We start from the raw sequence: 13,435 nt of genomic DNA, 5'->3' as shown, positions 1-13,435 counted from the left end.
CCTGCTGGGAGCGAGCTCTGGAGGTCTGCAGACAGCTGGCCTGCTTGTCTGCCTGTTGTGTACAATGGCTCTGTAGACTGGCATATAAGGTTCTGTCAGGTGTGGGAGATGGTCCCTGCAAATTCCTCTGGGAAGGGACAGGGCACAGCAATATGCTTTGTTTTAATGCTTTGCTTTGCCTTGTTTTAATGTTTTTAGATTTTAAATGTCTTAATTGTGTAAATGCCTAAACTTAATTTTGTTATGTTGGATTCCATGTGTTGTGAGCCGCCCTGAGCCACCTTGGTGGGAAGGGCGGGATATAAATCATAAATAAATAAAAAAAATAAAAAATAAAAAAATATGCCTGAGTATCGAACATTTGATTCACCAGCAACACCCATTCTTGATGAATGCTAGATCAGAGCTTTTTCTGTTGTGTATAACCATATGTCAGCAAATGTTTTCAGTAAGTATTACTTTATTTGACGATCCGTGTTCTCAACACACACATGCTGAGGTGGGACAGTTGTCCACTTTTCTGCTTCCTTCACCATAGCTTCAGCATCCATTAATCCAAATCCATATAGGTGGCTAACTGAAATATAAGCAAAATTGTTACAATCACAAAATTTTTTTTTGTCCTTTAGATAACATAATAGTCATTACAGTCATTGTCTATACTTGTAATTTCTGTGACCCAAACTTGCTTTGTTTCCATATCAGAGATGCAAAGGCCTGGGGGGGGGGGGGAAGAATCTAGAAAAAATTGAACAGAGACCTGTTCATATCTTGCAAGGCTAGGAGGCATCTCTCCCCTCACCCAGTGATTTCTCTTCCACTTTAATGAAACCCCCCTATAGCCTCTCCTCCTTTCTTTTCTCTTTATCAAACACCCACCATCCTATCGTTATCTGCCCTCATCTTCTGTTTTCCTTCTTTCATTCCCCTGTGCACCCTCTACCCAGAAAAAACTACAGTCCATTTGCATGGTGCTGACAGCTGGGCCAGGCCCAGTTGCATAGTAGGGAACCTGCAAGGACTTGCAGAGGGCACCTTATATTCACTGGTATCCCCTTCCCACACTATCTACTTTTTCTCCTCCTAGCAACTTCCAAATCCTCACTTTTCCCTGCTTCCTTCTCTTTTTCCCACACAGCCATCAACCTTCGTTTTATCTGCCTCCCATCTTCAGCTATATTTAATATTTAGTTATTTTACTTATACTCTGTCTTTCTGTGAGTTAGGATCAAACCTGTAGCTACAGGGGGCCTGTGGGGGCCCTACTCCCAACTTCCTGATGCCCCCAACTCAGGGCCCCCAAACCATGGCCTTCCCACCCTACCCCAGCCCCATGGGCCCTTTAAATCACATGGGAAACCAGCAGCTGCTCCTGCTGCCCCCTATGATTTGAATTGCAAGGAAGGGAGGGAGAAGCTCTCAAGTAGCAGAGGGAGAAAAGACCATGGGTTGGAAGGGAAGTCTTGGATGCCCCTCTTGGATGTGATTTAAATTACATAGGAGGTGGGAGAAAGAGAGGTGGCCTGGAATGGGGGGGGGTGAGGGGATGGAGCAGACAGGTAGGCAGGTACACCCAGAAAGAGTAGGGGAGCTGCTAAGTGCCCCCCCCCAATTCAAATGCCCCAACTTAAAAATCTTGGCTATGGGCCTGCATAGGACAGCTGATTTCCAGATTGATCTCTAGGGTTGCCAGGTCTGACTCAGGAAATAACTGGAGACTTTGGGGTGGAGCCAGGAACAAGGTTGTGACAAGCACAACTGAACTCTGAAGAGAGTTCTGGCCATCACTTTTAAAGGAACCATGTTCCTTTTAAATGGCTTCTCTCCATTGGAAATAATGGAGGATAGGGATCAGCTTCTTTGGGGGCTCATAGAATCTTTTTGAAACTTGGGGGGGGGGGGTTGAGCAGAGGCACAAGATGCTATACTGAAAATTTGGTTACTCTACCTTAAAAACAGCCAGCCTAGAGCCCCAGATACCCACAGATCAATTTTTCACTACACCCTGTGAGAACTGGTATCCACAGGGTATAATGGCGTGCCCAGTGGACATTTTCTCTCCACCCACAGATCAGTTTTCCACTATACCCTGTGAGAACTGGTATCCACAGGGTATAATGGCATGCCCAGTGGACATTTTCTCCCCACCCCACTTTCTAATAACCCTGAAGTGGGGGGGGTGTCTCAAAATCAGGGGATCCCCTGCCCCAACTCCTTTATACCTGTACACAGCTATACACAGCTGCATGGAGTTATCTAGAATGGTTTTAAGGAGAATTAGCTTTCAAGCTTTTTGTAGAGAGCAGTTCTCCAGCAAAATTCAGAAGGCTTTTGCAACTGCTTAAAGAAGAGTTTCAGGACTGGTTTGCTCCTAATATAAATATAAACACTTAAGTGACATTGAGAGATAAGTTCTTAATATATATTTTTTAAATTATTTCCATTCCACTTTGCCTGCCAAATTCAGAAGGCTTTTGCATCTATTTAGAAAAGAGGTTAAGAACTGGCTTACTCCCAGTGTACACACTGAATTGTAACAAGAGGCCGATAACTTTGAAACAAATAGGAATACTCCTGAGGAAGACTTTGACGGATGAGTCTATATCCAGGTGCTAATCGGACAGACTTTTCTTTGTAATATTAAATGGTTGTACTTCTTTATAATGTGATAAAAGGTTTGTATGATTCTTGCAAAAAGTTTTACTAAATGTGTTAGCCAGCATATCACAGTGTTTGTTAGTATTTCACCAACTGTGGATTGGCAATCCTATTGATCTTTGAGAGACTCATATCAGCCCTCAGTGTACTTTAGCTTGGTGAACTTTGTCTGCGTTTCTGAAGAACAGCTATTTGTGTAATGCTGAGATCAACATGCCTGCTAGTGGGAAACAGTCTTGCTCCCTGTCCAAGTAAACGTGGTAAAATGTTTAGAGAACATCCACTAATTTTTACAGACTTCTGTCTACAAAAATGATGGGTTAGTTTTGAGGGGGGCGGGGAATGATGCCAAAGAGAGTGGCATCTTCTTACTGATTCTTGTTGGTGTAATCTTGCACCAACAATGAGTGTTGAGGACATGCCCAGAGCTGGAGAGGCTTAAAAGGCTAAGCCTTGCTCAATCTGTGATGTGCTCAATCTTGCTCAAACTTCTTACGGATTCTTGTTCATGGTTGTTTCTTGTCTTTGTTCCTTGTCCTTCCATGGTTATTCCTTGTCCTTGCTTTTTAGACAATTTTTTTACAGGACACAATATTCTGAACCCTCTTTATTTTTATTATAGGAGAGCTAATTCTCTATAATTCTTCCCTTTTCCCACAGATAATGGCTGACCAGTCCAGGTAACCAAGTGACTAGCCCCTAAGGGTTCCCTCTGCTCCTGCACTGTCATGTTTCCCCAAAAAGGATATCTGTGACAACTGGCAACCCACAAATTGGACCAATGTAATCTGGAAATATCTGGAGGACTGCCAGTGCCAAGCTCTACTGGTTCCACATCTGAATAGAGAGGCACATCACAGATTGAGCAAGGCTTAGCCTTTTAAGCCTCTCCGGCTCTGGGCATGTCCTCAACACTCATTGTTGGTGCAAGATTACACCAACAAACATCCTGGTGTATTTTACTACATTACATAGAGTCCAACACAAGTGAAAAAATTCAAGTGCTCCTCCATCCTGCCCTCAAGCACCACTGTAGCCATTCACAATCTGCCAAATAACTATATAAACTCCTACCAGACCACCCACAGCTCATATAATTGGGCATGTAGCATAGGCAGTATTTTTCTGGCTCATGTTAAGCATACTTAGAACACAGGTGATGTGTTCTTTGGTGATGGGAACCTCACAGAAAAGAGAAAGGGAAACTGAGTCTGAACAGCCAACCAAGAAAGCAAACATATTTCTAAAACTGTTCTGCTCAGAACTCGTGATGGGCACAAATCAAATTATAAACTGAAATTCCTCATGAACCAGGCTCAGTTCATGGTTCATGAACCTTGGTTCATACTAACCTGTTTCTCACAAGCCCCAATGAACTTCCCAGGTGGGTTCGTGTCGGTAGACACACTGGCGCTGGTGGTAGGGCTTAGAGAAGGCATTAGAAGAAACTTCTGTCTCTTTATATGCCTTCTCCAAGGTGTGCTGCCACAGTGGTACAGCCTGCAAAACCCATTTAAAGGGATCCCTTTGAATGGGTTTTGCAAATCATGAAACTCACAAGTGAACTAATAAGATGTTTAAACGTTCTCTTTGAATGGGTTTTGCAAGTGTGCACCACATGGGAGTGGAGTTCAAGCAGCAAATTCACCTGGAAGTAGTGAATTCACCACTTGGACTCTATTCCCATGTGAAGTCCACTTGCAAAACCCATCTAGAGGGAATGCTTCCTTTAAATGGGTTTTGGAAGATCTTTCCCCTCCCCCTCCATTCTGCTGGCTTTGGGGAACTGCCCCCAACAGAAAGGAGGGAAGATCCATGAACCTCATGAACCTGAACTAGGATGAACTCCTATATTTCTGGTTCATGTCCATCCCTACTCAGAACCCTTACAGGAACTGTCTCAGGATGCAGACACCAAAGGGAAGTGCATTCCACACAAGTAAGAAAGGTGGGAGGGCTCCCGGTCTTAAATTGTGACTGCTCCTCGCCTCGTCACATATACCTATTCTGCATATTGCCTCGTTAACCCTGGGACCCCTATAAAATGTTAGTAGCAACTATTTACAGTTAGGACTTCCAGACAGGGAACTAGTAGTCTTGATGGGAATGCCCTTTTTGAAGGTATCATTGTGTAATCTTTTGCTGCTGTCTTGGGTGTCCAGATTCTCCTTGCCTAGTGAAAATTTGGTGGTCCTGACCTATACAAAGATTTGAACCCTTGCGTGGCATCAGTCTTGGGTATTCTGTTGGCACTGCATTTACTGAGTGAGCCACAGAACAGTGTGGATTTGTAGTTGGAATGGCCATGTTTCCTTTTCTGTGTGTACTTGGCAAAATGTAATTTGCAGGAGGGGACTTGAACCCATCTTCAGAGCTCTTTAGAAATATTAGCTTCAGGGCTCATGTCAGTCATGCTACTCCTTCCAGCTGAGGGTGGGGAGTTTCCTTTTCTCCCTCCTCTAACTCGTTTTCTATATGTGTAGAAACAGCCACACATTCCACGTATCAGGATACACCCAGGGCTGGCTTTTCCACTAGGTAAATTAGGCATTTGCCAGGATGCCTGCCCTGGGGCGGGGGGGGGGTACCATATTAGGCTTTCCCCACCTAACTTTTCCTTTTAAAAGGTTCCCTGCCAAGCACTAGATTGGAATTCCCACTCCAGATGGCACAGAGGATTCCTGCCGGTGCCATCTAGAGTGGGGACTCCTAGCTAGTGCCTGCCTGCTAGCGCCTGCCCTCTTTGCTTCTTTCCCCTCCGTCACCTCCACCGTTCACTTTGTTTCCAGCCTTTCCTTCTTCCCGCCCTCCCTATTTGCTCTTTTCCCGCCCCTTTTGTTCCAATCTAGACTTCCAATCTAACCTGCCTCATGGGGTTATCCAGATCAAAGGGGGAGAGGAGAATGATGTAAGCTACTTTGTTCCCTCCCACACTGTGAAGAAAGACTGTCCTTTTCCTACGAAGAGGCTGCAGGGAGGGAGAAGGCAATGGAAATGAAGTCAGAGAGGCAGATAAATGGAAGGAGATGGGGTTACCAACTCCAGGTTAGGAAATTCCTAGAGCTGTAAGGGGTGGAGCCTGGAGAGGATGGGGTTTGAAGGCGAGAGGACCTCAGACAGGTACAATGTCATTTCCTACTGAGGAAACCACCAGAGATCACTCAGATTTACAACTGCTCTCTAGATGGCAGAGATCAGCTCCCCTTGAGGTGGGGGAGGGGAGGCAATGCCTTCACTTGGGTAGGAAGACAGCAAAGGTGGTGGGCACTTGCCCAGAGCCTCCTTATAGAGCTTGTATTTTTCTTCATAACTGGCTTTGCACCTGCATGTATAATAATGTTTCTACATATATAACAGTGTGGCTTGTATGACAGCAGTTACAAATCTAGAATGTTACAATTTTACATCTGACATTTTACAATAATGGTCAACAACAGAACAATACACATGAGCTTATACTGGCAGAATCAGCTTTCATTTTTATAATTTGTATTGATTTAAACTACAAAAGAGAAAAGCAATGCAGAGAATACATAAAAAAGGGGGGGAAGGGGCATTGACAGAATGGGGGGGGGGGGAAACAGAAAGCAGTACAAATATATCAATTATAATTCTACCTCCCAATAAAATACTCAAGTCATTCTACCTGCAAGTATAAAAAATCTCCATATATTTTACCTTCCTTTCTTTAATTATCAAAAAATTTGTTTTTAATAAACTAGTAGTAGGAAAATGAATCTAAACAATTCTTCTTAAACACAAAGAAATATAGTTAATTTTTTTTCAAAACTATCTCAACGCCAATTTTGTCTAATTTAACTTAACCCTATTATAGGCATAAATTAGATTGTTGGTTTAACACAATCCTTATTAAAACAAGCACATAAAAATCATATCTTTATCCTTAACAAATTACATAAGATACAACTTAATAGTGTGTCTATCTCAGTCTAAACAGTTTCTCCAAAAGAGCATGTTAGAAACAAATCTACCAAGTTACCAAATCTACCAAGTTACAAAACAATTATGCTATCTGCCTTTTCAACCATTAATCCAGCTCTTACATCAGAGTGAGCAATTTCACTAAATAAGCATACTGTAGATACATCTAATATATAAAAAACATGTTATCTGCACTCTTTAGCATTAATCCAAATTGACTATATATTTAATTACAATTTTACCAATTCTCTTACTTCAAAATCTCCCTTATTCTTTTAAAATTGGATATCTGTTCATTATTAATAGTTGCATGTTTGTTTACCCACAACCCACCCACCCCCCACCAAACTACAGGAATCCTTCTTCCCAAAGATTATAAACTTTTAGGTTCCTTTAATTTCTGCATCCATATTACATCAGAGACAGCCCTTTTAATCACAGTTTGCCTTTTAAAATTACGCAACTAGAATTGCGCTTAAAAAAAAATGATTGACATGGCATCAAAGTCAATTCGATGCCAGTGGGAAAACGATTTGAGCCGGGGCTTCATGGAAAGCGACTCCGCAAAAGACTCCACGTGCGAAAACGAGGAAAATGAGCCGGACATAATTGCGCCGCGGAATAAGGGGAGCAAACGCTAAGTGCGAAAACGGCCATAGAGTTTCTTAATCAGGGTTCCATATCCAACCATTCACAAAAATTAAAAAAATAAAAATAAAAATCCTTCTTCTGGAAAGCTTTCCACACCTTAATTTGTTGATTGGAGTGTACTTTTTCTCTTCTCAATGTGGCCTGCCCCTTCAACAGTGGAAGGAAGAATTCAACACCATTTTTCCCTCTCAACATGACTTCACTGGATCTTAATTTCCAGTCTTGTTTTAATACGGCGACATAGGAGACCATTTTGATTTTCCTTTGTTCGTTTCAGAGCATATCACTTTCCCATTCCGATTCCAGAGATGTCAGCAAACTATCTTTAGCACTCAACTCATGTAGGTTTGCAATTTCGTTAGCTTTCAGCATAAAACAACTCATTTGGTCTTCAATAAGTTGCATAAAAGAGGCAGGATTCTGTTTCAGAGAAATTATATTTAAAAATATATCTTTTTATAAGACAATTCGCTAGGCAGTGCCATTTTTCTCTGACAGCAAACTCAGTCTCTTAGTTCAAATTGTAAAATAGCTTCGAACTCCTCCTAATCCACATTCCACGACAGCTGCAGCTGCAGCTGAGATTTCAAATGCCATTATTTCAAATACAGTCAGGCGACAGAGACAGATCTCTCTAGAATATATCTCCTTTATGTTCAGATCATATTGCAACCTAATAATAATCTCCTTAGTATATGTCTAATTATAATCTGGGTTGATTTTAGTAGTTGTATTCAATCCAATTTAAATAGTTAAAACTGCTCGTAACTATCAGAGGCCTCATTTCTCTTCTTTTGAGCTAGTCTCTCGTTGTTATGTAAAGTGATCCATCAGGCAACGGAATTAGAAAAACACCTACTTGTCAAGTAGAATCATCACATTAGGAGTAGAAAGACGTTACATCAAGGACGTACTGGAGAAAATGAAAGCAAAAAAGCAGTCGGGCGTTCTTCTTTTTCTGCTGGTGCGCCAGCTTTTCATGACTGCGGAGCCTCAGGACATACAGGAAGCACAGGGGCAGCCGCCACTGAGCCCCTCTCTCCCCGTAAAAGTCCCATGCTGAAGCAAAAAGCCCCCTTCAGGGCTTTTCTATGGGGGCATCACTTCTGTGACACCCCTCCAACAGCCAAACTCAGAGGTGCCGCAGGACGACGATCTGCGGACACCTCTGAAGCCAAGATGATGGAGCCCAGAAGTCCAGAATTAGCTTTCAGAGCATCTTTAACCAGACTTTAATAAAATTTTAAAATACAGTACTGAAAAACTGTCAGGATTTAAGTTCATCGCATACCTGGTTTATTTTAATTATTAATATTATACATGAAGCTCACTACAGTGAAACTTTGAGTGTGTGACACATATTGTTTTGGAAATTTCCTCTCCCCAGTGTTTAGAGCTAGACAGAGAGCTCTTCAGTGAAAAAAACTTACATTTTAGAGTAGCTAGTAAAAATCACTATTTACGTTGCTAAGCACATCAAAAAAGACTAATCTTTTTTTTAGAATTCTGATTCATAAAATTGAATGCTGGGCACTGGTAGACTTGTATATTTCATTTTTCAAATGATTTGCAGAAGAAACAACCACTGTTCTGCCAACTATTATTTAAGAAGCCTAATTTTTCATTTCAGAGAGATTATTAGCCAAGGTTGCAACTCCTATGCTAATTTCCCATGACTGATAACACACTTAATGTTTCAAAACTTACTTTTTGTGACCAGTGATTAGTATGAGTAAAATGTAATCCTTCATTTTAAAAATGTGCACATCTACTTTTTTGCCTTTGAAAAACATTTCTATCCAAATCAAAACAGTCAGAGGTACTGTTAAGGATTTCCATATGGAAATGTTCCAGACAGCTGATATTCAGCTGTCTGCAATGTCTGCACTTCAAAGTCCCCAATCAAATGGGTTTGGCCAGCAGCTGCAGGTACAGAGACAGGCCCATCATTTTCACAGACTAAATAATAACAATTTGGGAAGACATTACAGAGCTGATAAAAGTAGCAGATCCCCTGAATCTTAAAAAAAAGTGTACACCCACTGTTGCCATACCATTAGAACATTATTTTTGTGCATAATTTAGAAGTGCTACATAGGTTGCACTCATTGTTTCTGTGCCTAATAAATTCTAGATACTTCATGAATGCTCCAAGGTTTCTTAGATTTGAACTAGATGTTATGAACTGCATGAATTCATCATGGAGAATTGCGGTTATACTGTAGCTTCTAGCTTTTGGAAGCAGTTTGTACATAAGCAGACAGCAGGGCCTGATTTGGATTAGGACCACTGCTCAGAAGAAGGAAGAATTCCTGCTTTCTCACCTGTGCTATTTTCAGTGGCTGAAATGACTGGGGAGGGGGCTGCAGGGAGGATCATTATTTGATCTGTGGGGAATCTGCACGTGCAAGTATTCAATGTATTTGTTGACTCCCAATGGAGCAAATAATGCTCCCACTCCAATTGACACCAGGGTGCTTTGGCCACTGAAAACAGCATGGGGATAAGGCAGGGATTTTTTATTTTCCTGTTCAGCAGTCCCAATCTGAACTGGGCCTTGCTCATCTATTTACAAACTGGCACCATCAACAAGTCTCCATGGCAAACTTGTTCATTTCATAATGTCTAGTTAGGGTCTAAAACAGCACTGTACAGGGTAAGACATGCCTTTTGAATAAGATGGTAAATTTGTAATTACCTTCATATCTCCTTTGAAAAGACGGAGGAAAGGGCATATACCTCTGCAGACTGTAAATTACAGAGTACTATCTGAAAAGTTTGAGGAAACATTGCCTTTTCTGTGCTAGTTAAATGCAGCCCTTGTTCAGTTTCTTCTTCTGTTGGACTCTGTTGTATATAGAATCATAGAGTAGGAAGGGACCTTCAGGATCATCTGGTCCAGCCCCCTGCACAATGCAGGAAACTCACAAATACCTTCCTGTAAATTCACAGGATCTTCATTGTTGTCAGATGGCCATCTAGCCATCTAGCCTTACTGAAATCAAGATAATATTATTATTGCAAATTATATATTGTAATGATATAATGTTTTATATTGCAATTTTGTATTTATTATATGTTGTGAGCCGCCCTGAGCCTGCTGCGGCGGGGAGGGCAGGATATAAAGAAATTATTATTAATATTATTATTATTAAAAACCTCCAAGGAAGGAGAGCCCACCAACTCCCAAGGAAGCCTGATCCACTGAGGGACTGCTCTAATGGTTAGGAAGTTCTTCCTAATGTTGAGCCTGAAACTCTTTTGATTTAATTTCAACCTACTGGTTCTGGTCCTACCTTCTGGGGCTACAGAAAACAATTCAACACCATCCTCTATATGACAGCCCTCAAATACTTGAAGATGGTGATCATATCACCTCAGCTGCCTCCTCTCCAGGCTAAACATCCCCAGCTTTTTCAACCTTTCCTCATAGGACTTGGTCTCCAGACCACTCACCATCTTCGTCGCTCTCCTCTGCAGCCGTTCCAGCTTGTCTATATCCTTAAAATGTGGTGCCCAAAACTGAAGGCAGTACTCCAGGTGAGGTTTTACCAGAGCAGAGTAAAGCGATACCATCACTTCACGTGATCTGGATGCTATACTTCTGTTGATACAGCCTAAAATTGCATTTGCTTTTTTAGCCACCGCATCACACTGTTGACTCATGTTCAGTGTATGATCCACTAAGACCCCTAGATCCTTTTCGTACATACTACTTCTAAGACAAGTCTCCCCCATCCTATAGCCATGCATTGGATTTTTCTTACCTAAATGCAGAACTTTACATTTATCTCTGTTAAAATTAATTTTATTGGTTTGAGCTCAGTTTTCCAGCCTGTCAAGGTCATCCTGTATCTTGTTTCTGTCTTGTACTGTATTTGCAACCCCTCCCAATTTAGTATCATCTACAAATTTAATAAGCATTCCCTCTATTCCTTCATCCAAATCATTTATAAAGATGTTGAACAAAACAGGTCCCAGGACAGATCCTTGAGGCACTCCACTTGTCACTCCTCTTCAAGAGGATGAGGAACCATTCACAAGCACTCTTTGGGTGCGACCTGTCAACCAATTACAAATCTACTTAACGGTAACAAGATCCAAACCACATTTTACCAACTTGTCAACAAGGATAGTATGTGGAAACTTATCAAAAGCCTTACTGAAATCAAGATAGACGATGTCTACAGCATTCCCTTGATCCATCAAGGCAGTCACTTTCTCAAAAAAAGCTATCAGGTGAGTCTGACATGACTTGTTCTTGAGAAACCCATGCTGGCTCTTAGTAATCACAGCCATCCTTTCTAAATGTTCCAGGACTGACTGTTTGATGATTTGTTCTAAAACTTTTCCAGGTATAGATGTTAAGCTGACAGGTTGGTAGTTACCCGGATCCTCCTTTTTCTCCTTCAACATTCGCCCACCTCCAATCTTCCGGCATCTCTCCTGTTTTCCAAGAATTCTCAAAAATAATAGCCAGAGGCTCAGAAATTATATCCGCAAGCTCTTTTAGAATCCTTGGATGCAGTTCATCTGGCCCTGAGGAAGTTTCATTTAAAGAAACTAGGTGTTTATGTATTACCCCTATGCTGATGCTGGGTTGTATATAAATGGTCATCTTTGTAGTGTGGCAGGAAGGAATCTTCTTGTAAGGCAAACAACAAGGTAATCTGTGATACATACTGCTTGGCTCAGCAGTACATTTATATTAGTGGTTGTCTTGGAAATGTAGCAACAAGGGATCACCCTTCATGGAAGGTAACAAAATAATTTGTGACACATTGAACACAAGGGGGGAAATCTAGTGGGTACTTACCTACTGCTGTAGTTTTCACTATAGTCTCAATTGCCAAATTACTGAGATCTACTGAATTCTCATGTAAGAAAATATAGGATACAAATCTAACACTTTTTAAGACAGTAGAGCTTTAACTAGTGTCATTTGCTAAAAAAGCTGTACTGGACTTTTGGTTGTGAATGATAGCTACTGAGGCAGAATTTAAACGTACAGGATTAGAAAATTAAAATCTTTAATTGAATGCCAACTTTAAAAACCCTGCACTTTTATGCTATCTTGTTAAACAGTTTCACTCTTTTTATAAGATATTTCTAGATATATTTTATATATATATACACACACACACATATATTCTATTTCTATATGCTACTCAGGTGGTAAGATTAGTGAAAGTTGGATTTTCTTTACACTTTAGTAATGTGCCCAGTTTCCAACAGAGATAGAATCCTGTTTACTACTTTAATAGTAGGTTAGAAACACAGGATGCTAGCACTCTGAGAAATTGACTTTCCCTGTGAAGAAAGGTTAAAACGCTTGGGGCTCTTTAAGATTAGAGAAACATCGACTGTGGAGTGGCAAGATAGAGGTTTACAAGATTATGCATGGGATAGAGAAGGTAGAGAAAGAAGTACTTTTCTTTCTTTCTCACAATACAAGAACTCATGGGCATTCAATGAACCTGCTGAGCAATTGGGTTAGAATGGATAAAAGGAAGCACTTCTTTACCCAAAGTGTGATTAACATGTGGAATTCACTGCCACAGGAGGTGGCGGCGGCGGCGGCTACAAGCATAGACAGCTTCAAGAGGGGAATGGATAAGCATATGGAGCAGAGGTCCATAAGTGGCTATTAGCCACAGCTTATCATTGGAACTCTCTGGGGCAGTGATGCTCTGTATTCTGGTGCTTGGGGGAGGCACAGCGGATGGGCTTCTAATCCATTGGTGGACATCTTGATGGCACTTGGGTTTGGGGTTTTTTGGCCCCTGTGTGATACAGAGTGTTGCACTGGATGGGCCATTGGCCTGATCCTACATGGCTTCTCTTATGTTCTTATGTTTTTTTTTTTTATTACACACTTGTCTTTATTAAAACTCTTAATACTTTCTTTACACAGAAAGATAAAATATATTTGTATGCACTTTACAACACAATCATGCTAGGATGTGACTTTTTTTTTTGAGTTTTTAACTTTTTATTACATTTAACAACAACAATAACGATATATATATATACACACAAAACATAAACTTAGGGATGTAGACAGCGGGATGCATTATATACTTATATCATTAGAATACAAATCCTTTGTTCTAACCTAAACCAAATCATACATACTACAGTTAACCCCTTTTTACACTATATTCTTATTATCTTTCCCCCATAA

General features: G+C 40.9%; 1 protein-coding gene across 2 annotated transcripts in view; it reads right to left on the bottom strand.

Moving 5' to 3' along the window:
• PCSK5 (proprotein convertase subtilisin/kexin type 5) overlaps positions 1–13,435 on the bottom strand; it is a 429,617-nt gene that overhangs the window by 138,170 nt on the left and 278,012 nt on the right. For both annotated transcript variants that reach the window (XM_060237482.1, XM_060237481.1), the window contains exon 11: positions 460–577. In XM_060237482.1, the coding sequence (XP_060093465.1) occupies positions 460–577 (118 nt within the window). The remainder of the gene's footprint in view (positions 1–459; positions 578–13,435) is intronic.

The sequence above is a fragment of the Heteronotia binoei genome, chromosome 4, assembly GCF_032191835.1.
Source record: "Heteronotia binoei isolate CCM8104 ecotype False Entrance Well chromosome 4, APGP_CSIRO_Hbin_v1, whole genome shotgun sequence".
Classification (NCBI taxonomy): Eukaryota; Metazoa; Chordata; class Lepidosauria; order Squamata; family Gekkonidae; genus Heteronotia; species Heteronotia binoei.
This window is presented reverse-complemented; position numbering and strand designations above follow the sequence as displayed.